General features: G+C 36.1%; 1 protein-coding gene, 2 long non-coding RNA genes and 1 pseudogene across 8 annotated transcripts; 2 read left to right on the plus strand and 2 right to left on the minus strand.

Annotated features, from left to right (window-relative positions):
• Positions 1-9,814: 9,814 nt before the first annotated feature.
• On the plus strand, positions 9,815-11,166 carry LOC147503391 (ubiquitin-conjugating enzyme E2 20-like). The gene is made up of 6 exons (XM_086604818.1): positions 9,815-9,895; positions 10,120-10,147; positions 10,251-10,478; positions 10,564-10,689; positions 10,828-10,899; positions 11,155-11,166. The coding sequence occupies exons 1-6, from the start codon at positions 9,819-9,821 to the stop codon at positions 11,164-11,166; spliced, it is 543 nt and encodes a 180-aa protein (XP_086460944.1). The 5' UTR covers positions 9,815-9,818.
• A 491-nt stretch (positions 11,167-11,657) lies between these two features.
• LOC147503392 (uncharacterized) lies at positions 11,658-13,331 on the minus strand. Its single transcript, XR_015222010.1, has 3 exons — positions 13,221-13,331; positions 12,088-12,197; positions 11,658-12,004 (listed from the first exon to the last, which is right to left on the minus strand). It is a non-coding gene; the product is annotated as an uncharacterized LOC147503392 (long non-coding RNA).
• A 284-nt stretch (positions 13,332-13,615) lies between these two features.
• Positions 13,616-16,923, plus strand: LOC147503393 (uncharacterized). 5 transcript variants are annotated; one of them, XR_015222009.1, is made up of 5 exons: positions 13,616-13,942; positions 14,111-14,264; positions 15,413-15,544; positions 15,861-16,500; positions 16,584-16,923. It is a non-coding gene; the product is annotated as an uncharacterized LOC147503393 (long non-coding RNA). The 5 variants fall into 5 exon arrangements; XR_015222006.1 differs by having other exon boundaries at positions 13,619-13,946; positions 15,422-15,544; XR_015222008.1 differs by having other exon boundaries at positions 13,619-13,946; positions 15,422-15,544; positions 15,861-16,440.
• Positions 16,924-17,263: 340 nt separating this feature from the next.
• On the minus strand, positions 17,264-21,441 carry LOC147503394 ((S)-canadine synthase pseudogene; annotated as a pseudogene). The gene is made up of 2 exons (XR_015222004.1): positions 21,245-21,441; positions 17,264-19,148 (listed from the first exon to the last, which is right to left on the minus strand). The product of XR_015222004.1 is annotated as a (S)-canadine synthase pseudogene (transcript).
• Positions 21,442-26,886: the final 5,445 nt, after the last annotated feature.

The following is a 26,886-nucleotide window of genomic DNA, read 5'->3' on the forward strand; positions in this document are numbered from 1 at the left end:
CCATAAGCGGTTCCCAACCTACGTATGTGATCGCCTCACGAAACCAAGCACCATAAGTAGTGCTTTGGAACAAATCTTCGAAAGACTGTTCCGGTATTATTGTAGGAGATGTCATCTCAAAACGATGCTCTGGAACAACTGCAATGATCCGGGAACAACCCACAGAAAACTGGAAATTTTTTTGTTTACAGAGGTCGTATGCTTGAAGTCTCTTCCACTTGGGCGCGCCTGCGCCCGATGATTTTGAGTTCCAGTGTTTTAAGCGAAGTCGCTTCACCTTGGGCGCGGGTGCTCTCTATACAAAATTTCTGACAAATGTGTAGGGCGCGAGTGCGCTCCTCTGGGGAGCAGGCGCGCTCCGAAGTGCTGATTCGTGAAAAATGAGACGAAACGTGGGAAACGTGGGAGTGAAAGGTGAGTGAGGGAAGTTAGGTGTAGTGTGGGTTGTCTCAAGTCTGAAAATGAAGGTGTCAAATGCTTTGTTCTTCTGAAGTATTTGTTTACTAGGTGGATTTAAAAAATTATGAAGCACAGGAGAAACAAAAGGATCGAGTGCAAACTCAAGATTCCTTTGAAAGGGTGGAAGGAGGGGAGTCGAGGTGGATGTTGTGCAAAGTAGTTCTTGATAGGGTGAATCATCACCTGCTCTAAGAAACTCATCGAATTCCTCATCTAGATTGGTCATATCCACATTACTATGGTAGTCCTCTATATCTTTGAGAAAGTCATCTATCTCGTCCTCATCCATAATATGTGTATCGACTAGTGTAGGGATGAAAATGTTGGAGTCTGAACTTCCAAAGGAAAGAAATTTGGGCATATGATTATCAGGGAACGTGTTGTTGAAATAATCTCGAGCGAAGCTCTCGATCATGCTAACCTCTCCATCCATAGACGAATCGGGTAAATGTGTCTTTGTTTTAAAAATATTTACTTCAATAGCAAGATGGCCAAAAGACATGGACATTGAACCATCGCGGCAATTAATGAGCGCATTGGCGCTTGCCGGGAAAGGGACGCCTTAAGATGATCGAACAGTCGTTAGCGACTTACTTCAGATCGAGGGTGATAAAATCAGCCGGATAGTAGAAATCCTGAACTTTTACCAGCACATTTTCGACCACACCCTTAAGATACTTAATAGACCGATCAACTAATTGCAACGTCATTTTAGTGGGTTGCATCTCGTCTAGACCTATTTGTCTATATAAATAAAACGGGAATAAGTTAACACTAGCCCCCAGGTCTAATAACGTGGTCGTCGTATAGGAATCTCCTAAGGTGCATTGTACAGTAGGACGACCAGGGTCCTTGTACTTAACAATTCCATTATGTTGAGATAGAGTTGGAAATTGTTCTGTTAAAAAGGCATCTTTTGGTATGTTGGTCTTACGCCTAGTATTACACAACTCCTTAAGAAACTTAGCATGGTGTGGTAGCTTTTTAATAGCTTCGAGGAAGGGAAGGTTTATAGTTAGATTCTTAAAAACGTCCATAATCTCCTCATAATTTGTATCCCTAGTTAACATGGCTAATTTTTGTGGAAACGGTGGTTTCTCTTTATATTTAGCAATGGTATCACATGGATGTTTAACCTTGGCTTTCTGTTTCTTAGGTTGTGTTGTAACTGGTACGTCTACAGTGGTAGGCTCTTCAGTTTCTATTTCGGTATCTAGTAAAATAGCAGGTGTAGGGGCTACTGGTGGGGTAACTATAGGCATAGTTACTTTGTTATCAACCACTCTACCAGAACGGAAAGTGGTGATGGCATTTAGCTCACCTACCTTTGCATATTCATTACTAGTATTATCGGTTACCTCAAAGGTTGTGTTTGTTGTTTTAGGATTAGGTAGTGCGTGACCTGGAAACACACCTTTGGGTTGGGCTTTATCTTGGGCCAACTGTTGGCTTAAATTATTAACGGATTGTAGAAGTTGTTGGTTAGATTGAGCCATGGTTTGGAAAAGTTTTTGGCTCACTTGTATGAAGGTGTCAAGACGATCCGGTTGTATGGGTGTAGTAGTCACGGGTGGTGTGGACCGAACTATCTCGCGTGAATTATTTATCGGTAGAATTTTGATAGTTATTATTTACCTAACGATACCTCTATTAGCATTATAATTATTATAACTACCTTGACCTTGTGCTTGACCTTGTCGAGGTTGCACTTGGTTGTTATAATTATTATAATTACCCTGACCCTGTCCTTGTCGTGGTGGAGCTTGGATAAAACTATGCATTGGCCTAACATATTGATTATTGTACCACGGAGGTGTGGACGATTGGTTATTTCTCCAACCGAAGTTGGGATTTTGTCTCCAAGGGCGTTAGGTTCACTATTAATGGAACAAGCCTGTTCATAGGCTATAGACACGATGGAAGTCGGGATGCTCGTTTCGGCTCCAACTCAATAAAACTACATGGATTTGAATTTACATTCATGACGGGATAGGCTTTTGTTGAACGTAAAATGACCTCTACCTTTTTCGTGAGTGATTCGATTAGAGTTTTAAGCTCGGGATCGTGTTTAATTTCAAACATACCGCGGCGCCTTAATCAGTATTAGAAGAACTAGCGGAGCGGTGGATATCGCCACTACCCCCCGTTGTTATTTCGCTTAGTTTGATCCTTTATAAATTTATAACCCTCCGAGGCTCCTTTACTTAAGAAACTACCCCCATTCATTATGTCAAGGACTTCTTTATGGTGGTGTAGAAGTCCTTTGAAAAGGCACGAACTAACGTGTCTTTTTCGCTAAGTTATGATGGGACACTCTATAAAGAGATCGGTGAAACGATTCCAAGCCTCTGAAAATGATTCATGAGGATTTTGTCGAAAGAAATGAATCTTGGAAAGCATCTCATCCGTCTTTAGGGGTGGGTAAAAATGTTCCATAAATAGCTGAACAAGTTTAGCCCACGAGTCCACAGAATTAGGCTGCTTGGGTAGTTAACCAAGACACCGCCTTATCGGTTAAGGTGAAAGGGAATACCCTCAGTTTAATTTGTTCAGCACCAACCGTAGGATGGTGGACTGTTGTTATGACTTGTTCAATCCTACGCATGTGCTGATAAGGTTTTTCATGGTCTAAACCATGAAAAACGGGTAACAAATTAAAAATATTTGGGAGGATTCGGAAATCCCCCACTGGGTCTACTAGAACGATGCAAGATTTGGGGCTATCGCTCAAGGCTTTGTAGAAGTCAGATAGAGGAGTCTCTCCTTCTTCAAGCATTATATCAGGTGGTGTGTGTGAAATAGTAGCTAGAGGTGTAGTGAGTGGTATACTAGATAGGCGTGCTTGTTGATGTTGCCGTGTGATTACGTTAGGTGTTTTTGTTCAACCAGACCTTAATCTCATACAAGGTTAAGACCAAACTTAACTAAACACGACAACCTCCAAACAATCCTGATATTCTAGTATAAACCTCTAACAGGAGATGCAAGGTGTGGAAGAAAGGAATACCTAATTGCGTTCTTGTTTCGCTTATGAATAGCGTCTTGTTTACGCGTGTTCAGTGTATATAACAAGTTAGAACACTGAAAAACTTGAAAAATCGACGTTCGAATCAAACCTGTGGAAATCCGGCAAAATTCAGCTCGGGTGGTCGTGCTTTCGCTTGGTAGGTCTCGTCTCGGCTTCCAAGATTTTAAGCGCAGTCGCTCCTTTTTGAAGCGTGAGGTGCGCTCGGTGCAATTTTTTTTTTTTTTTTTCGAGGAAGTTTAATGCTGAAAAAGACAACCATAGTTAGAATCGAACAAGGGTGGGTGGGTGAAATGGGACATTAAGAAGAGTACTTATACTACGAAAACAATGCGAAAGAGAAACTAAGATGGCAGCGGCGCCATTTGATAAAAAATAAAAAGATAAAGTTTACCTACGAAATGAACGATAAAACTCAAAACGTAAGTAAACTAAAACTTAATTACGTGCCTATGATTTATCAAAGTTTTCTACTCTCAATCCTATTGAGATATAGTGGAGTAGATGATTCGTTCCACTCCTAGTTCTTCCGCATGGTAATGTTCTCTAGTCTAATTACTCTTAACTAAAGTCTAATGAGAGATTTACGAAATGGCAACTAGACTACGATGCAACTACCCACAAGATGCAACTAGTCGACTATTAGAACAAGTATGGGTATGCTACGTCGATTCTATGATAAGGAGTTAGAGGGGGATTGATTCCACCTTAACTCGACTTAATCCTACTAACGATTTAATCGTCGTAATCCGAATTGAATCGAATCGCCGAAACAATGCAGTTATTCCTAATCCCTAATTACACATGGCATTTCTACTAATTCATAACTAGCATGTGAACGATTACACCCATTCTCATGGTGAACTAATCATTTCTAGAGTGGAAAGGAAATTACTACGACTCTACAATAATCGGAATCAAGCTTTCATCAAGGCTTCTCAACCCCTTCAAATGGAGGTTTAGCCGAGAATCATCACGCTATCATTCCCAATGGAAGTCAAACAAGACATGATATAAAGATTGAAACTTTGCTTGTTTAAACTCAATTCAAAACTACTCATGCAATAATTGAATTTAACTAATAATGACAAACAATTGAATCTAAGAATTGAACTAAATAAGTAAATGGAAAATGAACTAGATTACCAAGAACACTATTTTATTAATCTAATTAATAATAAAACAATTATTCAAATACTAAATTAATAATCTACTTTTTCAAAAGTAATTAAATATGAAACTAGATCTAAAACAAGATATGAAAAACTAATTAATTAACTAATTGAAATTCTCAAACTAATTAATGGAGGCTAACTAATCTAGGTCTAACTATCTACCATTAACAAAGAGTCAAGCTCTTGTTTTTATACTTTCAGATCTAAAAATCGTGCATGGGCTTGGAGCCATATTTTGGGCCAGAGAATCAGGCCCAAAACCCAATTCTTTTAGTCCAAAAAGGGCCTCTTCAGCTACAGTTGGCTTCAACAGACTTTTTGTCCACTTCTGCTCCTCTGATTGGGTCAAGACATAGACCATTGGAACGCTCTTTCCGAGCCGATTGTTTTGACATAAGGTAGGCCAAATTCCAAGGTCTGAGTCCAAAGATACGGCCTTCGAAAGTTCTACTGACTTTGAGTGCTGTTTCTGCCCGCGTCGACTTTTCAGCTTTTGACCGGGCTTTAGAAAGGCTTTGTCTTCTTGAATCTTGGCCTTTGATCACGGAACTCCTTAGCAACCGACCTTTTCTCCCTTATCTCGCTAAAGTGGCACATTTCTGCACATAATGGACTTTGAAGCTTGAAATGCATAAAAACACGTAATCAGTATTAACTCTTAATTATTACTCACATAATTGGTCTAAAAGTATGACTGTTACAGGGTTAAAACTACAGTTTTGGGCTCTTATCAGTTGGGAATCGTCTTGAGAATCTGACGTTAAAAGACTCGCAAATGTCTTGAGAATCTGACATTAAAAGACTCGATTCTTCTTGAGGATCTGACGTTAAAAGACTCACCTTGTAGATATGTATATATTGTTGTCTTTTATAAAAAAAAAATCCCAAAGCATTAAGTTGTGCATATAGAGATTCGTGTTCAACCTCGGATGTTGCATACTTGGAACACAAACGGGCAATGGATTCCACCATACCAAACCCTAGAATTGGTCACTTTGAATTCCCTTTTGGGCTGTTTGAGGATAGCCGTATGTAATAAGGGCAATATTATTAGACCGTAGCGCGCACGGTCTAGGATGGTATCGTCCTGACCCTAACCCCATAATACATAAAGGTAAAGCCACAGTCTGGCTAGATTGGGTTCGCTCTAGAGCCGACATGACAGTTGCCTATGAATTTAGATGGTGACTCTTCTGGGCATCCAGTGTTCTTCACGTAAATCTCCCTTGTATATAAATAAAAACTTTGATTATAAATAAAACACCCTCCTTATTTTCAAAAATGCTTGTGACCTTTGAGAATGACTCATATAATTGGATAGCATTTTTCGTGCCGATCATTTCGATAGCTCATTCACCCAATTTGGAGTCCAACAAGTCGTGGGAGAGCGTTTTGATTTTTTAGGCTTAAATCGGGCTTTAGGCTTGGGAAATTTTTTGGGCCCAACCAAATCTCGCATTCTCGGTTCATTTAAACCCGACACACCCCACCACACGCGTCACCCTTACACCCTTCGTCTTCCCCAAAATCCGGATCTTGTCCTCTCTCGATTAAGTCTTGCACGGCAGCCCACGTTATATCCGTGGTCTTCGTAGCGCTTTCTACAGCTCCGAATCCAATTTCCTTTCGTCAGCAACTCCCATTTCTCCCCCTCAGCTCAAATTAATAGCCAACCTCTTCCTAAGAGCACTAATGGCCGAAAACAAGAGAATTTCGGTGGAGAAAATTTTTGGAGCTCTATTCGAAAATGGGATGTTTGCTCAATTCTTTGATAATGAAATACACTTTAGAGGATGGGAGTACTTGTTGTATCCTAATGGCAGGCTATATTCTAAGGATTTGGTGATGAAATTTTACGACAATGGAAGCTTTAATGGCGACCATTTTTGGGTTACCGTCGATGGTGTGCGCCACGAAGTCACACCCGTTTTGATCTCCGGGATCACGGGCATTCCTTTAGTCGACCATGTGTTCACTCAGCAACAGTCCGTGTACCCATAGACTTACGACCTAATGCTCAACACGCTAATCGAGGGCGAGTACAACATAGATGGGAAATGCGTGTATCAGCGCTCGGTGCGACGGAACCAGCTGACTGTGACTCAATGGCTGGGATAGAACGTCATTGGCACCTCGAAGCCCTCGAACATCAACAAGACTTTCCTCCACCTTCTCTAGATCCTCCAGGAGCGCAAGGGTAACTTCTGCATAGTTACCTTTCTTTTTGATATTATTACGCATGCCACTCTCAAGTCAGCCCCTCTTGCCGTTCTTGTAACGCAAGTTATAGTTAATTTGGGTTTCCTGTCTGCCACCCGTTACTCCATATACCTCTATATGAGAATATGCTTGTTTTCAAGAAATGTATATTGGCCCCTTAGGAACCCACAGCACCAATGGCAGCTGAGCACGCTAACGTAGGCCCATCTCACCCACCCTTCTTTTATGAGACTGCTATGAGTAAGATGAGCCACCCTATGGACACTTTACGTGCTATGAACAGTGGCATGAGAGACATGTACAGTTGCCAGGTATGGATGAAACATCGTTGGGCGAGTTAAGGACGATATGACCACTTTCGCCCACGACTTCCGACATGCAAAAGATGGGCTTAATTTTCAGCAGGAAATGCATTTCAATACCAAATGACTACTCGCCAGAACAAGTTCCAGCGAATGCTCATGGCGAACCAACATCAGTTTCAAGCTCAAGTGATGGATACTCTAGGTGATATCCAGGAGCAATTAGCCTCCACAGGAGCTCGTCGTGCATGCCATCGCAGGACTCCTGGTTCTTCTTCTGCAGCCCCTGAGGATTCTCCTGCAGCCCCTGAGGATTTTCAGTAGATAGTTTATTTTCACCGTTCTTGTATATTATTTATGTCGGATATTTTATTTATATGTTTGCATTTTTATTTTCGAACCTGGGACATCTGTTAATTCCTACATTCTCCAAAATTTCTGCCTTATTAAATAGTATATTAGTTATCTCCAATATTATATTATATAGGTAGAAACATATATAATAATATTAGTAATAATAATGTATATAGATATACAGTAATTCTCTAAAAAGTAGCTACTTAAGTTAACGTAAAATAAGTACATAAGTAAAAACTTCACATAGAAAATGAATTCAACCCTAATTTTTTGTGGATATGATATACTTAACATTAAGATCATCTCCACAAAATTTAAGCTCATTTGGAAACCTCTAACATTGGCAAAAAATGATTGTAAAAACTCGACATTTCTTGACTATTAGATTTCTTTTTAAAAATAACAATACTTTTTATCTATGTTAGAGGTTTCCAAATGCGTTAAAATTTTGTGGAGATAATCTTTATGATGAGTCTTCATAACCACAAAATATTAGGTTTGAATTCATTTTCTAAGTGAAGTTTTACTTACGTACTTATTTTTAAGTTAACTTAAGTAACAACTTTTTAGAGAAGGACTGATATACAGTAATTCTCTAAAAAGTACGTAATTAAAAACTTCACCAAGAAAATGAATTCAACCCTAATTTTTTGTGGATATGATATACTTAACATTAAGATCATCTCCAGAAAATTTCATCTCATTTGGATATGATATACTTAACTTTTTAGAGATGATTTTTATGGTGAGTAGATGATTTCCACAAAATATTAGTTTTGAATTCATTTTCTAGGTGAAGTTTTACTTACGTACTTATTTTAACTTAAGTTAAAATAAGTATGTACTTCTAAGATCCGGCCTTATATATATATACTCATGCAATCACACTCATATTACAACATATCACGATATATGTCGAACGTAAATGTCACTATATATCGACCCAAGTCGCGATAAATTCATAATGTTGGGCATATTTATATCGGAAAATATTGATCCTTCTTGGTTGATAATATATTAATTCTACTAACAATTTGTTGATATATATCACCTCAATATATGATCGATATGTAATGTATCATATTAGGGTTTGCCCGTGCCGTATGACACTAAACAACTCGTCGCACCTTCGGCGCCAGAAAACCCAATCAAGGCCAGCCGAACAGCATATGGGCTAGCCTAGTGTTTAAGCCTAGCCGTAGTTGTTGACTTTCTGGATAGATCCGATGGATACTGAGTGATTTAACAAAATTGCACAAGCCCCTAAATCACTTGGATTCGCCATGTCATATTTTGTTGAGAAAGATTTTGAGCCATCGGATAGGGCCCTTCGGGTCCCACACCGTTCTGTTTTGTTAGATAGATTGTGATATTGCTACGTGTTTTCTCTAAAATCAAAGGGGTGCCGTTAGACCATTATTTGCAGCCACAACGTTTTTGGCTTTTTGCTATATGCCTTTGCATCATATCCCATGAAAGACGAAACAACCTAATCTTGCGTGCTTAGTGTCCAGACACCAGAGTAGTAGAGTACTACTAGTGGAACACTTGGAGTGTGAAGAAAATGTCTGGGAAGAACAAGCAAAGAGATTATGCTGCTTATAGACTAGACCAGTGTGCAATTGAATACCGTACCGATATAAAATGCATTGTTGATTGTTGGAATCTTTCTCCCTCTTAGTTTTCGATAAATGAAAACGGTAGATGACGGCTATGAAACTAATTTGTTATGTAAGTCGCTGCCATTTTATAGAATATAATGTATTAATTACATTAGATAATCAGTGCTTTAAGTAAACTCGATTATTTGATTCCGATATATATCTCTACTAGTAGTATCTCCTATAGCTATCATGGACCCTTAAATTCATCCGGGTATTTTTCTTACGCATAATACCCTTAAATGAATACTTAAATAAAAAACACCCATATAATATTTAGAAGGGTTGTTTCATCTTTCTCGCCCTTTGCAAATTTAATGTACCCATTTTGTCCTTAAATTGAAGTATTGTTTAACCAAGAAATTGGGCTACAGAGCTGCTTCAAAAATAAAATTACTTTTAAAGACCTGAAAGTATTATTTTTGGGTTTTAATACCATTTTGGTTATTTTCATTGCTAAAAGTCGTTATTTTTTTAAAATGTTTTTGAATTTGGGGATATGACTCGAGACCGCCAGCGAAACCCTTTTTTTTCAAACTTTTTTGTCTTCTCTTTTTACCCTTTAACCATTTTTCATAGAAAAAAAACTACTTTAGATTCATATTCTTCACCTGCTTCAATGGGTCAGTCAGTAATATCCGCAAAACAACCTACCCAAGTTGTGAAAACTGTTGACACTCAATCTATTCTTAAAAAGTATATTTAACTTTTCAATGTGGACAAATTGTTTGTATAAATTACTCTTTTGGGGTTTCTTTAATTATGTGTTTTGAGGCTTTCTTTGGGGTTGTATAGTTTCTTGAGTTTGATTCATTGTCACTCATTTCTAGTTGTTTGGTATAAAATTTTGGTCGGAATCAGCGCAAAATTTACGTTTGAGTCTTGATTGTAATTGTGAAGTTTTTTGCTATTTGGAACAGGTTGCAATCTGAACTCATGTCTTTAATGGTAAGAATGGATTACTTTTTTTGCCTATTTTTAACAATTTTCTTTTGGTACTAGTGGTGATTTAATGATCTTTATTGGATACCATTTTCTTAGTTTATTGTAGATGAGTGGTGATCCTGGCATATCGGCTTTTTCAGAAGAGGACAACATATTTTGCTGGAAAGGAATAATCACTGGTAGCAAAGAAACCGTGCTCGAAGGAACTGAGTACAAGCTCTCGCTAACCTTTCCAACATATTATACATTCAAGTCTCCAAAAGTTAAATTTGACACTGCCTGTTTTCATCCGAATGTGGATGTCTATGGAAACATCTGCTTAGACATTCTTCAAGTATATGAGATAATCTATTACAGCTTAGATGTTAGTTCTGATAGCCCCCTATAGTGAATCTGATGTTTAACTGAATTTCTTGTAGGATAAATGGTCATCTGCTTATGATGTCAGAACTATATTGCTCTCTATACAAAGTTTGCTTGGACTGAATTTATTCAAATTTATTTCTTCCACAATCTTAATGTACACAAATTTCGTCAGTACTCCGGTATTATTGATGTCAGACTCTTTTCTCATTTTAAAATGCATTATATTAACGTCAGTACACTATAGATTTTTTTATTTCTACATTAAATCAACATTACACAACAAATTATTTATCCACATTTTTTTGTTTGTGTTGCAGTTCAATGGGATAATCGAGTTGTCAGTGGTTTCGTACAGTATGGATACACTTGTTGTTCAGTGGTTTCATACAGTATGGATACACTTGTTTATGTTCATATACTTTAAGAAAATTGCGAGAGCTGTCAAATTTTGGTTACTCTTGACGATGTTAATTTTGAATTACGAATTATTTGCACCAAGACCTGCACAGTGCATTTATTGTAATTTGCATCTTAAAATGCATAGCAAAATTTGTGAATTGAAGTATATGGTTTAGGTATTTAGGGTGTAGGGTTCAAAGTAAATGATTTTTGGGTTTACTGTGAATGCATTTTAAAATGTGCAGCAAAAAATGTGAATTGTAGAGCATTTGTCTAGGTGCTGAAGGGTTTATTGTTTACTAGGTTTAGAGTTTAGGGTCTAGGTTTTAGTTGGTTTATGGTTTAGTGTTTAGGATTTATGGGTGTTTAGTGGGTTTGGGGATTAGTAATGACTCTGTCATATTGCTTAGCATTTTGAAATGCATAGCTTGTTTTTGACCTCCATTACTTTTGATTTATAGTTTGATTTCGTGTTGAGATAAAGAAAAATAAATGTGAAGCTTTTCAAAGTACTGCAACGATATTTGTAGGTATTATAAGTAAACATGTATAGTTTTAACGTAGCAATGGAATGTAGGATATTTTCTCATTGAGTTAATTGTCTTCTTTGTGTATATTAGGTAGCTATATGTTGGTAGCTTATAGATTATTCAAGAATGCCAACAATTATATTTTAATTGCAAAGAAATGCAGCAGATCCTATATAAACAATGACAAAGTCCGCGGCAGATCGAAATAATTCTCTAGTATAACAGCAAAGTGTGTGTTTGTCAGAAGCATCGATGTAGGAATCAAATTTCTAGTGGAACAATTTACAGTAATTCCAAACTTTCAAGTTCACATACATTATAAACTAAACTTGAAATCCAAAAGCGAAACACTCAGTTTCAAGTGATTCATTCTTCCTTTCCAATCACTGGATTTTATTCAGGCTTTAAGCTCCAACTTCTTTTCTTGTCAGACAGGATCTTGTATGTCAACTTTGCATGAGCTTTTTGAATTTTTTCTCCACAATTGCTTGCTATGAATAAGAAGGCATTGTTTTTTTTATACGACCATTGCATGAACTTGCATACATAAATTGCACCGTCCACCCTGAAATCATGATTGATATTAGAGTCCTCATAATGAGTCAATAATTTACATAAAATTTAAAAGTATTGGGACTATGGGCATACGATGATTCTTGTTGGGGGCAGTCCATAACTTGAATCGGCGAATCAATAAGCCACAGTTTTTTGCCTTCTTTACTGCAATGTTTGTTAACCAACTCGGTCACTTTATTTCTCTGTAAATTCAATCATTTAGTTAGACTAGGGAAGAATAACAAAGGTAGATTAACAATCAAGAAATTGGATTAGGGAGCCTATTTTAGAAAAGTTTACCAATAATCAATTATAACCACCTATTTTGTATTTTTAAATGCATATGCACAAATATAAACCACCAGCGTAGTAAACTTATTTTAAAATACTAATGCATTTTAAAATGTATATGGGTAATGATATGCATTTTTCACAAAATGCATTTTATTATTTAGTAGTTTCAACCAACTATTATGAAATGTAATGAGTTGGTTTAGGATTTAGTGTCTAAAGGTTTAGGGTTTAAGCTTAGGGTCTAGTTTATAGGGGTTTAGGATTCGGTGGTGTCTTGAGGTTTAGGGTTTATGCACTTAGGGTTTAGTGTCTAGAGGTTTTTAGGGTTCAGGCTTAGGGTCTAGTTTATTGGGGTTTAAAGTTTATTCTTAGGGTCTAATTTACAAGGATTTAGGGTTTAGTGTGTAGAGGTTTAGGGTTAAGGCTTAGGGTCTAGTGTCGACAAGTTTAATTTGTGATACACCATATGCCATTTAAAATGCAAAGTCATTGTCAAAGTTTTTCCCATCTGCACTGCTAAAATGAAATACAAAATGAATTTGCATTTTGAAATGTATGACCAATGAAGGGATTTTACATTTTTAAATGTTGCCAGAGATTTCACATTTTAAAAAGTTGGCATACGCATTCCTAAAACAAATTGAAACCTTTATTTACTAATTACAAAGTAAGCAATGCTTGTAAACAATTAAGTTATTTTTTTTTTCACAATGACGTACAGTTAATGTTAACCAATCAAATAAAAGCTTTATAAGAAAATTGAGAGAAACATCTACCATATGCTCAAAAAAAATTTCGAAAATATAAATTCTGATTTTGAAAATAAATGAGAAATTAATGGAAGATGTTATACGTTGAATTCACTAATTAATGAATTTCTATATATGATAATATTAATCTTTGTTAAAATTGGAAACAAATTTATTACATACCTTTGATCACGATTCGAAATTGACGTCTTCTTCATTTTTGATCTCTCACAAACTTAATTTTCTCGAGAATTTAGTTGCCTAAATTGAGCAACTTTTCATATCTAAATTTTTTTATTCAGTTTCTTTTTCATGTGAAATTCAATTTTTTGTTTTGCATCCCACTACGTTACTGGGTAGATAGTCGGTTCTGCTTGTTTCCAAGTGAGGATATTTTGGTCTATTCCTGGTAAAGTTTGGTAATAGGTGTCAGTTCCATATTCTGGTTAAATTGGAGTATTAAATTCTAAAAAAAATTAATATGAGTCTTAGGACTACTAAATATTTATAAATAACTCCTCTAGCCTTATTTTTTGATTGTTTAACACCTTTGAATAGGAGTAATTGGTCATTCCATGTGGTGTTTAATTAAAATTTCAAATCCATGCCTCTTATTTTGAATTGTACGCACAATTAATACACTTTATTACCCGATTAATGCTGACTTTATTGCAAGGAAACCAATAGTTGTTTTCGCCTTCTCTTCTCCCTCTTCATATGCCCTGCTTTCTTGCTATCTCTTTCTCTATCTCAAATATCCCAATCATTCTCAATTTCACATCTCAAATTTTTATTGATTGGTTGATTGTTTCTCAATAGATTTCAGTTGCTGAGTTTTTGGGCGGATGACCTCCAATATGTTGTTCATCGATCCTGATTAATTAGAGACAACAAATAATCTTCGAGTAGGTATCATATATTAAAGTGTTTTTGAATTCTCATTTGAGTCGCTGAATATGCTTCAATAAACACAGATGTCCTTATGCTTCTTTATGTTATATAGTCTTTCTTTTTTATTTTTGTCACTGTTTATTGTTTTGATGCAATGGAAATAAATTGCTTGAATATTGCAGAGCCCGATCTCTTCTAGCAATGTTCTCAATATTAAGGGCAAGGTTGGATTCTTTATAATAATGTTTAGTCGGCTGCTAATACACTCTTGGGAATGTACTGTTGCACAAAATGGTGTCTTATTAGCTTTTATGTTGCTCTCCACAGAGATATGTGGTATGTGCTATTACTAGAATCCAATTATTATTGCTGCATTATATTTTCCTTTAAATTATCTTAAATTTGCTTTTAACCGACTTTTCAAGTTACTCTTCGGACAGTAGAATATGTTATTTTACTTCTTCTGTAGTGGCTTATAACACTCCTTGCCTAATGTATTGATTTTAGTCACGGAAAGCTCAAAATCATGTCACAGTCATTTTTTGCATATTAATGAAAAACATATTCTTTCGATTACACATATTAATAACAGGGAGTAACTCTCAAGGACAAAAATTCTAAAAAAGTAACTCTCAAGGACACCTTTTTATTTTTGTAACTCACAAGGACCGGGTAGATGAAAGGTCAAGTATACTCTTGACGCGAAATAAAAAACAGATCGGGTAAATGAAATGTCAAGTATACCCCTGACTCAAAATAATTAATGTCCCGGCCCAAACGAAACGACCCGGTGTATTTAGTATGAACATTGAATATTCATAGTCCTTAGGTATGAACATTGATTGGGTATGAACATTCAATGTTCATAGTCCTTGGTCCTTTGGGTATGAACATTCAATGTTCATAGTCTTTGGATATGAACATTGATTGGGTATGAACATTGAATGTTCATAGTCTTTTGCATTTAACATTCAATGTTCATACATCAATATATTGTATAAGGTTCATTCACCTATTTGGATATGAACAATCATTGTTCATACACCAGCAGAAGGTATGAACACTCATTATTCATAGTAAAATGACAGAAAGGGTAAAATCAAAAAATATTTATTTTAAATCCGGGTCATTTGTCCTTGAGGGTCATTTCCATTAAAGGGTATAACTGGCATTTTAAAAAATGTAAAAAGGTGGGGCTAACTTATTTTGTCCTTGAGGGTTACTAATTTTGAAATAGTGGGTTCGTGAGTTACTTTTTCCCAAAATTTGTCCTTGTGAGTTATTTACAAAAAACCGTGTCCTCTAGACTTCATTTTCCCCAAAATTGGGCCTTGGGACCAATTTCTTGTATTAATAATACTGTAAAATACTCATTTTAATTGTTGACTGATCAGACCAAGTACAATTTGTAGTGATTGATGAGTTGTGGAAACCAAAGCTCACATACTTTTTATGTTTGCCTCATTGTGTATTGATCTTCTTAGTTCAAACAGGTATGTTGATGCAGTCATGACAATACCCAAAGGCACTTTGTTTCCAATGTGTGGAATGAAATTAGGATTCAACAGGGAGCTCATAGGCCCTGCCATGTACTTTGGGGTGGCTGGTGTGCTAAGGTATAGTTTGCTTCTGTTTAATTAGATTTTGTTGAGCTAGTTAAAATTGAGTACATCAATTGTTGGATAATTAAGAATGTCAATTTTGCTAGTCATGGTGTCATTTTACAGATGCTAACGGTAGGTTTAGAATAAAATCATTTCGTAGAAAGCAACTTTCATTTTGAGGTTACTCAAGTTAGATACTGAATTTACTTCGCGTGGTCCTTCAAATACTTGATAGTAGGTTCAAAGTTGAAATTTCCACTCTTTGCTCTCAAGAGACCTTTCTTTTTCTACTCACCTTTTAAATATGTTCGGTTGGATTGGCATGCAGGTTATTTGTGAGCATACCAGTCTAAGTGTTAGGACAGGATTGCCATACGTTTGGCACAAGAAAGCAAGCAACTCATTTGTGAACTTAAAGAAAGAGTGCAAAGGCATCTATTGGCAAGAAGAAATCATTCCCTTTTTCTAATCTATTGTACTCCCAAAGGAATGTACAATCATACAAAAATGCTACATTGAACTGTCCAAGCAGGTGAAGGAGAAGCTAGCTGGTCCCATTGACAATTATTTTGAGATAAGCTAGGTCCCATTAAAAATTATTTTGAGAAGCTTGCAGATTCCATGGTTACATGAGTTGAAGTTTGGGAAGAGATTGATCAGTGCACAACCACAAGCTGCAGCTCAGCCGACCACCCCACCACTTAAGAAAGAGGTCGCTTCTCCCAAGAGTCCAAGTAGGTGAAGGAGAAGCTAGGTCCCATCGACAATTATTTTGAGAAGCTTGCAGATTCCATGGTTACATGGATTGAAGTTTGGGAAGAGATCAGTGCACAACCACAAATTGCAGCTCAGCCAACCACCCCACCAATTAAGAAAGAGGTCGTTTCTCCCAAGACAAAGTAGACAAAGTGAGCTTCGTACTGCCCATTATTTTCTGTAATTTTCAGTATCTCTATGACAAACCAAGGGTATGTGTTGCTTAATTACTTTGTTATCCTAACAATTTTGCGTGTTATTGAGTTAATCTAACATGAACAAATCGGTTATGCAGTTGATATTTTGGATAATGTTGGACTCCACAGAGAAGAATATATAATACATAGAGCTTGTTGCTTGCCTTTAAGATGATGACAATGACAAACTGCTTGAGGAGCTTGAGCACCACTCTACTATAAAGTTAGAAACAACACATCTTTATGTTGTATGTATCCGGTGTTAGACCATTGTGTTGTCACAATACTTTTACAATTGCTCCACTTTTACTTTGGTTGATCTTGGGTAGAACTCTAAAAGCCTTCGTCAACTTTTTGTATTACAATAAGAGTTTCGAGTAGTTTTTGTGTACAAGCCTTCATAAATAATTTAGTGTATTCAAAACATTTCCTAAGCTACAACTATGTTAAAATCAATTATTGTTTTCAAGTATTTAGGAATAAAGCCATATCTCTAAAATAGTAAAACACCACCTTACTATACGTGATTTATTATCAAACTACTCTAACAGCTGCTATAACAAAGGTCAAGTTATTTTTGTGAAAGTAACTTTCCATTTATAATGTCCTTTTTGATGGGGTGTAGCACCTTTGATGAAATAAACAAAGTTGTTGGAGAAAGGCAGAGGCTATATTATCATCGACTTTGAAATGAATGCTTAGTCGTAAAGCAATGAATCGCCAACATTAGTTTGCAACAAATGCCTATTTGCTAATATGCATATTTACACCTCTGATCTTTTTGTTGTTTCACAATTGCACATCTGTATAATCTTTTTCTTTGAAACATTGTGTCTATCACAGATACAAAACCTACCTCCTCCTAAGGTTCCATTTGCTACCTTGTTCTATACATTTGTATTGTTAACACGTGCATCGCATGTGTATGATGCTAGTAATATTTAATGAATGAGAGTAGATATTGAGTGCTTCTAACATATATATATTTAGTAGATATATTGGAGTGCATTCCCAGTGTGTTTGTAAAACCGATCGAAAGTGGTAAAGTATTTATATGAACAGACATTTGTAGATATTTATATTATTAGCCACTCCATGTTTTATTCCGGTCGATCAGTAACTCAACCTCAAACTGTTCTGGGACTAATTCTTCCCTCAAGTGGAGTTTTCATGAGGATAATAAGCGCAAATAATTCCTCAGTCATATCAGGCAACTTATCATCCTCAACACATGACCATTTGAAAGCATTCACCAAGTTAGCTAGCACAAAAGCAACTTGATGCTTTCCCAAATCCATGCCTGCACAAATACGCATTCCAGCACCAAATGGAAGAAATGATTGTTCCATTGCTTTGTGAGTAACACCTCCATCTTCTCCTTGCAGGTATCTTTCTGGCATGAATTTGTATGGTTCAAGCCATATGTCTTCATTGTGATGCAAGGCATAAAGATTTACCATAACTCGAGTACCCTTCACTATCTTAGTACCCATCAATGTAGTATCCTTACCAGCATTGTGAGGGAGAGCAAGAGGTGCTATTGGCTTCATTCTCATTGTTTCTTTAACTACAGCTTGCAAGTACTTCAATTTATTCACATCTTCGATCTTCACAAGATCGACATCACCTATAGTCATTCTAATATCTTGGTAGAGCTTCTCCTGGGCTTCTTGTTCACGAATCATGTACGCAAGTGCCCATGTAGTGGTAGAGGAAGCACTGTCCACCCCAAGAAGGAACAGTTCAAATATGCAAAATATGGTAACCTCCTCTGAGAGATTCTGCGAGAGAAGGAAGTACAAGTAGGCATTTGTAGGAGGTTTTGAAGACAGGAGTGGCCTCACCAATTCTTCAATTCTATACTTCCCGAGCTTTGCTTCTCGGGTTGCTTTTCTTTGACTAGGGAGGTACTTTGCATAATAAAAGGAGTTGGTGAGAAAAGTATAACTACTAGTGCGAATGAAATCTTCAATCTCATACAGCATTGATTCAATAAATTTGTTATCATTAAAACTTGGGCCAAAAATAAGGCGACCTAGTAATCTCGCAGTACTATTCTTGATGTGGTCAAGCGGTTTGATGGTGTCATTGTTATTCGCTATTTCTATGCTCATCTCATGAACAACTCTTTTCATGTCCCTTTCTCTGTGTTGGGTTTGTGAGGCAACACTGAGAGGATTCAATGCTCCACTTTGAAGTCCCTTACGAATATTATGCCAGAGGGGACCGACGTCGGAGCTAGATATGCTGTGCGGATGCATTGCTGAATCTCTAAGCAATTCATGCAAGTAAGTGACCTCACGCGCTCCATAATCTACAGACTTGTTCACAAGAACCTCCCATGCACTGTTGATGTCGCTGATGACAATTATGGGTACCCAGCTACCCATCCAAATCGTCATTACACCACCATGAACTTTAGCTAGTTTGGCTAAGGTAACATGGAGCAGCTCGCCGCGTAGTTGGAGCAAGTTCCCAATGATGGGTAACTTTTTGGGACCACTTGGCCATGTCATTTGTGAGAAAGACGAAGACGATGATGTAATTCGAACTATGGTTGAGATTGTCAATACAATTGCCAAGGTAGCACCAGCAAACAATAAACTCCCTTCCATCTCTGCTATCATTGTTACCATATTTCTCAATGCCATTTCTCTGAATTCCTATAGGTTAATTTGTTTAAAATGATTATAGCACTTTTGTTGCCAAGTAAAAGATTGATACTTTGATAGTACATTATTGTTGAATCATCACATTAAAATCATACGAAGTTTATTATAATTAATCAATAAACACTTGTAGACTTGTATAAAAAGAATAATGTGGCAAATATAAAATGTTATAATATAATAATTAACAAACAAAACAAATAAAAAAAGATTTAAATGTACGTGTAGAAGACAAACAAACAAAAAAATTAAACAAACAAAACATAATAATATGGTCGAAAAATAGTATATAAGGTGGAGTTCATATAACCATCCCCTATATATATATATATATATATATTTCGTTATGCACCTGTAGTTTTAAGTCATAAACGGTATTGTTGTACATCGGTGATTATTGAAATTATAATCCTACATCATGTATCTAAAGCTAGGCCAATCAATATATAAATCTTGGGGCAACTCCACTTATCACCAATTTGTTTTAAATTGGTTGCTTATCTTCAATATGGCTTCGGAACTAAACTAAGATAGTAGTGAGACACATTTGACTTGGATGCCCCGTGTTGGAGAAGTCGAGAGGGGGGAGTCGATCTAATGAAATTTAGGTTATGAATTTTTAGGATGATGATCTCGACATCATAGAGATCATCATACCAAAAATTCATCTAGGTCACAGTTTTCAACAACTTTAAATCTTTTACACGTTATCTTTAGAGCATCACCAATGGGCCGGATTGTGTAAAACACTTTTAGTGTAAATTTACACAATCCCTACTAAAAAAATCTACCAATGGGATTGTGAAATGATTTTTAACTTAAAAATGTTTAAATAATTGTTTAAAAATGGAAAATATAGTTTTACACATTTTTTAACCCAATTAGTTACTACCCACTCTTTCAAAAAATGGGACTACTCCACAAGTTTTGCATTCTCTTTATCTAAACCAATACGAAGCCAACACCACTTGTTTTTGCACATTTTGCAAAAAGATTCCATATATTAATTCACTATTGAATGTGTATTTTTACCCATTAGACTTCCTATGTAAATCTCTATTGAAAACACATGTGGCTCCTATGTGGAGCCTATGTAGCTGTGTAAATTTACACAACCCATTAGTAATGCTCTTATTACAAAAATTCTAAAGTCTATTTTGGCGAGCTTATAATTTTCATTATCATGCTGATTTTATATATTCCCCTCATGAAAGCAGAAAAAACTGGATTGGTAATGGTCCCCATAACATATATAAGATTATCTTTGCAAAAGTGCAACTTAATTAATTACAATTATTAACTATTGTACGTTTGTTACATATATATGAATTGTGTGTTGGATGCTTTATTGTCTTCTTGTTGACCATATACTTTCCTAATCTTGGATTTTAAGGGGTGAGGGATTCAAACACATATGGGTTAACTAATATTACACCCACCCCACCACCTCCTAGATGAGCCAATTAGGATTTCTCTCTCAGTAGATGGGAAAATTAGGGTCTCTCCCCTAAGTACACACAAAAAAAAAAGTCAAATTGGGTTGATCGTGTGGTTTTTTGTGTGTATTTGGAGAGGAGACCCTAATTTCTCATCTAGTGGGGTGGAAATCCTAATTGACTCATCTAGTGAGGGATAACACTAACTAACCCAACATATATAGCCTTATGGACTTGATTGCTTTTAATTTTTTCTAAAAAAGAAGACAAGCCTCTTCTCAAGAAAATAAATCTGGTGACATTTTTTAAATGGAATTCCGTTTTGTTTGATATACTTTGATTGCATACGAGAAATCTAAAATTTTATAATTTTGATGGAAAAATATTTACTTATAGATTTTGAGGTTTTACATTTGAAAAAATACATAATTGAGGAAATATCCTTTTTTTTTCATGAATTATAGGTTTCCAGGTTTTGTAGGAGACACGAGGGATAAAATAAGGAAGAGAGTAAAATAATTTCCTCGGAAAACTTTTTTTGTCTAACGTTACCGACCAAACATGAAAAAATGGTATTCTCCTATGGAAAACACATTTTCTTTTGTAAAATAATCAAAGTATTTTGAACAATTGGAACTTAGAGAGTGGGTTTACCGTGTAAGTCGATTAATAGCAGTTTGTGATGAGAACCTGCATCCCCAGTAAACCCAAGTAATACTTGATGAAATGAAAGGACCAAATGTTGTAGTGAATTAATTGATAGAAACGAATAGGACCAAATGCATAAGCTCTGTTTAGCAGAAAGTCAGCAACTATTTGTCGATACTCGATACACAGTAGCTGTTTAAACAAGTCGTAGATGAGAGACTGAACTACTGAAGTTAGATTATTGGTTTAAATAGACAAACAAATGAACCAATCCAATTGTCCAAGGGAGCATCTATCCTTACTTAGATTCCTTAGTCTTTGCAATATATTATTCAACTTGTCTTTAGGGTGTCAACGTCCGATTCTGATCCGGTTTTTAGTGTTCTAAGAACCAAGAACCATTTAATTTTACAGTTTTATTTTTAGTTCCGGTTTTTTGCGGTTTTTTAAATTATAGACCATATCTATAACAATCGGTTCCTAGCGGGTATTTTCGGTTCTGGTTTTTTATTTCGGTTCAATAATAAATTAAATAAAACTATATATTTAATATTGTAAACTATATTTTTATATAATTTATAACATTAAATACTATAAAAACTACATATTATACTAATAAAAAATATTTAATAATATATAAATAAACGTTTTGAGTTTTTATATTTTATATTTTGATATTTTTTATATTAAAAGTACAATAAAATCCGGTTCCGATTCTGGTCTGATTTTTTTGTTTAAAAAAGCGTTCGGTTCCACTTCTATATGATCCGTTTTTTTAATACTCATTTTTAAACGGTTCCTAAAAATAAAAATAAGAACTGGAACCACAATCTTTTCTACAGTTCCGATTCCGGTTAAACGGTACCCATCCACACCCTTGGCAAGGAAGAAAATAACTTGACAACCAGAGTTGGTCATATTCCTTTACTCCCGGGCCCCGGCAACGAATTTTTTTGGTAGCAGCATGCCAGCATCCTTCGGCTATTAAAGAATTGGAATCTCGGACGTCATTGGAATCTTGTTTCGATAGCAGCATCTTGATTTTTTTTTCTTTTAATCGAAACTTGTCTTGCCATTGAAGAAAATGACTTGACAACTAACGTTGGTCATATTCCTTTACGTCCGGCAATGACTTTTTTTTGGTACCAGCATGCCAGCTGCCACTCTGCCAGCATCCTTTGGCTATTAAAGAATTGGAATCTCGAATGTCATTGGATCTTGTTTTGATAACAGCATCTTGATTTAGTTTTGGCTCATTATAGCAGCCCGCCTTTCACGTTTGATTGGAATCTTGGACATGCACGAGCATCTTTTGGCTTATAAAAAAAGCCGTAGTAATAACACCCCAATTTTATGAAATTGGCATCCCGAATAGAAATTATGCCACCTATGTCCCTTCAAGCACCCTCTTCATCTTTTTTTTTTTTTTTGTTAATCATATATATATATATATATATATATTAAGGATCCAAAAGTACAAAGTTTCTTTCCCTACCCAGAATGTCCCTAAGCCATAGAGGTGGTTTATGTACCCATTCTATATGCATAGGTAGAGACTTGCCATGTGTGGCAATAGAGCTAGCAGCTTTATTTTTCTGCTTGCTAACCTTGATAATATTTACATCTTCTAAGGAATACAAAATAGCTAATGCATCATTAAGTAGTAGTTTTGAGGTCCAAGATATATTTATTTCCTCCTTCTTGTTCAAAAAGTTGCTGACTATCCTTGAGTTCACTTCCACTTCTAGTCTTTGGTGGTTGAACTTTCTGCTCCATATGATTCCTTGGAGTACCCCTTTGCTTTAGGCTTCCTCTGATGTGAGGTTTGTCCCATGTTCATTTCCTGCAGCAATAAATTCTCCATTATTATCTCTAAGAATAAATCCATAAGAAGAGTTATTGTTTTCTGAAAAACAGGCATATATATTGAGTTTGACATAGCCCTGTTTAGGAGGTGTCCACTGTAGAGTAGCAGGAGTAATATTTTGTACATAGTTATCTTCATTATCATAGTTCATGGGGTCAGCAAAAAAACTTGTAACAATAAGAGAAATCTTATAAAGGCTAGGCTTCTTATTTGTATGATAGACATCACATCTTTCTAGCCAAATTTCCTAGTATATTTGTAGGCAGAATTTTGTCCAAGTTGTTGTTTCAATTGGCCAGTTTGGTGGAGGAGTATACCATAAGTCAATCCATTCTTGTACCTGCAAGTGCTCAAAATGATTTAGTCTTATATTCCAGGGTGTATAATACGACAAAGATTGTGTGAAATGACAACTTAAGAGCAGATGGTGAATAGATTAAACTGCCCTCCCATATAACAAACAAGATTTATCTGGAATGTGAAAAAGGTGTGACAGGTGTTCTCTTGTTGGGACAATGTTGTAGTAACACTTCCAGGCAAAAAGTGTGGCTCTTAGTAAGTGACATTTCTTCCAGAATTTTAGGTTAGTTTTGGATTTTGTAAGGGTAGTATTATTTGTACTTAGTTTCCTATACATAGACTTTACTGAATGGTGACCAGATTTGTTCAGTGCCCACTGAATTTTGTCCTCAAGTTGTGTCCTTGGAAGGTATATACTTTGGATAGATTGACTAGTTGTAGTATCAAATAATATGTTCAGAAGACTTGTGTCCCATGTTCTAGTATTGGGAATGAGAAGTTCGGATACCAAGTTGTAATTATTGTTGGGGATGATGTCAGAGGCTACCTTACCTGATGGAAGCCCTAAAACCCAAGAGTTTTTCCATATATTGATATTATTACTTGAGCCTGTCTGCCATATGATATTATCTTTGATCTTTAAGAGTGCTTTTTCCAAGCCATGCCAGAACCAAGATGAACCAGCCTTCGAAGATGAATTGAGAGCATGAGAGTCCTTGAAATATTTACCTTTGAGTTGTAAGCTAAGGAAAGAATTAGGCTTAGTAATGATATCCCATACAATCCTACTAAGATGAGCAATGTTATCTAGTTTAGCATCTCTAATGCCTAAACCTCCATCACATTTGGTTTGACAGATGATCCCCCAGTGTTTTAAGTATGGAGGATGCTTTTTCCCAGGTTTGGTGTCCCACCAGAAGTCTCTCTGGATAGCATTGATAGTGGAGGTGATGTGTTGGGGTAAAAGAAAAGTGCTCATGTGGAAAATGGGGGTGGCAAATGCAATAGATTTTATAAGCACACTTCTGGTAGCCTGAGAGACCAACTTACTTTTCCAACCAGCTATTTTATTGTTTACTTTAAGGATAAGGTCTCCAAAAATATCAGATTTAGTCTGTCCAAGAAACAAAGGGTAACCTAGGTCCTTCTCACATATAAGTATAGATCTCATGTTGAGGAGGTGTCTAATGCTAAAGGTGCCAGAAGAAGTCATATTCTTGCTAAAATGAACTCCTGATTTTACAAAATTGATCTCTTGTCATGTACATAGGCAAAAAAGGTTAAGAGTGTCAATTAGTTCCTTTGCCTCATCCAAATTTGCTCTACAAAAGATGAATGCACCATCAGCAAATAGGAGGTGTGATATAGAAGCACTATTCCTAGAAATCTTCACACCATGTAACTTATTTTCAGTTATCTTTTTGTTAAGAAGCCTAGAAAGAATTTCCATGCAGAGAATGAAGAGGATTGGTGAGAGGGGGTCACCTTGTCTTAACCCCCTAGAAGATTTAAAGTGGCCAAAGGGAGTACCATTGACACGGGGTGAGAAATGGGGGGAGCTGATACATTGGTTAATAAGGTTGACCACTTTATTATCAAACCCAAGAGATGAGAGGATGGTGAGTATAGATTTCCAACAGACTTTGTCAAAAGCTTTAGACATGTCGATCTTTATAGCCATTAACCCAGATTTACCTTTTTTGAGTTTAAGAGTATACATAATCTCATGAGCAAGGATAATATTGTCACTAATCTGTCTATTAGGCACAAAAGAACTTTGGAAAGGAGAAATAGAAGTAGGAACAATTGCTTTTAACCTAATAGATAAGATTTTTGAAATGATTTTGTATGATATATTACAAAGACTTATTGGCCTAAAATCATTACATGTGACAGGGTTAGGACATTTTGGAATCAAGGCTATGTTAGTATGATTAATATGTTCAAGAGAGTGACCTTCCCTAAAAAAAATTGAGACCATGGTATGCACATCTTTACCTATAAAATCCCAAAATTTGTGATAGAAAATAGTTGGGAATCCATCAGGCCCTGGGGATTTTAAACCACCAATACTGAACACCACTTTTTTTACTTCATCTAGAGTAACAGGTCTGAGGATATAATCATTATCTTCTTGAGAAATGCATGGTGGGAAAAGGTGGGGGAGATGATTAGTATGCACATTATTGTAATTAGTAAGAAGATTTTCAAAATGAGACACCACTATTTGACCAATATCTTTGTGATTAGTCACCCAAACATCCTGAGAATTTTTAAGGTATTCAATCCTATTGAACTTTCTATGCCTAAGAGTTTTGATATGTAAATATTTAGTATTCCTATCCCCTTCTAAGATGTCTTTGTCTCTTGACTGTTGCTTCCAATATCTTTCTTCACTTTCAAGCAAAAAATCAAGTTCAGAGAGAGCACTATTTTCTAGGTTGACATTTAAAATGGTAGGCGGTCTAGTTTGGATGTTTTCAATAAGGATTTTGAGGTGAGAAATTTTTTGGAAGATGTTCCCAAAAGTAGTTTTATTCCAGGCCTTGAGACCTTTTTTAGTTGAGTTTCGGTGATTTGGAATAAGGAGATGAGGATTTGAGAAATTTGTTATGTGCACTCTTTGCCATGCTTGTGATATGATATCATGGTACTCTTGGTGATTTATCCACATATGATGGAACTTGAAGGGTTTGTGAAATGAGGGTAGAATTGGTTGGGTGTTAAGAAGAATTGGGCAGTGATCTGATGATATAGTAGGGAGGTGGTGAAGAGTGTATTCAGGAAATAATAGGCTCCAATCAGTTGTATTGAGAGCTCTGTTGAGTCTTTTTTGGATATTGTCTTTCTCCAGTCTCTTGTTAGACCATGTGAAAGGGTAACCTTTGAAACCTAAATCAATGAGAGCTTGAACTCTTATGATGTCATGAGCTGGTTGGCCATCATTAAACTCATATGCTTTACCCCCTGTTTTTTCCCCAGCATGCAAAATAATATTTAAATATCCCATGATAAGAGTTGGATGGTCTTGTGAATTAAGTTGTCTAATAGGGTCCCAACTTCTATCTATATTAGAGTTATAGGGACTACCATATAAGAAGCAAGCAATCCAAGGGGGCATACGAGTACCAAGTCTTATGGTGGTGGTTATGTGGTGAAAAGAGGATGAGTTATGTGTGATTAGTAAGCCTGCCTTCCATATGAGACAAAGCCCTCCCGCAGTGTGTATCGGGGGAACAGAAAGATGGTGAGGATAGTTGAGAGAGGTCGAGAGGTATTTCATATAATTACAAGAAGCTTTAGTTTCAGAAAGAAAAACTATATCTGGATTATAAGTGTTAATAATACTTATAAGGTGTCTATGGGTTGAAGGGTTACCCCATCCCCTGCAGTTCCAACTGATGATCTTCATATAACTACTACTAGTAATTGTTCTGGTACAGTCACAAACCCAACATACAACAAAGAGATAAAGTAGTAT

The sequence above is a fragment of the Coptis chinensis genome, chromosome 4, assembly GCF_015680905.1.
Source record: "Coptis chinensis isolate HL-2020 chromosome 4, ASM1568090v1, whole genome shotgun sequence".
Lineage (NCBI taxonomy): Eukaryota > Viridiplantae > Streptophyta > Magnoliopsida > Ranunculales > Ranunculaceae > Coptis > Coptis chinensis.

What these genes read in the sequence shown, in the direction of transcription:
- LOC147503391 (XM_086604818.1), top strand. Translation starts at nt 9,819, where the DNA reads ATGGGTCAGTCAGTAATATCCGCAAAACAACCTACCCAAGTTGTGAAA. An exon ending in TCTGCTTAGACATTCTTCAA is followed by an intron (nt 10,479 to 10,563) that starts GTATATGAGATA and finishes AATTTCTTGTAG; the next exon opens with GATAAATGGTCATCTGCTTA. An exon ending in CAAATTTCGTCAGTACTCCG is followed by an intron (nt 10,690 to 10,827) that starts GTATTATTGATG and finishes TTTGTGTTGCAG; the next exon opens with TTCAATGGGATAATCGAGTT.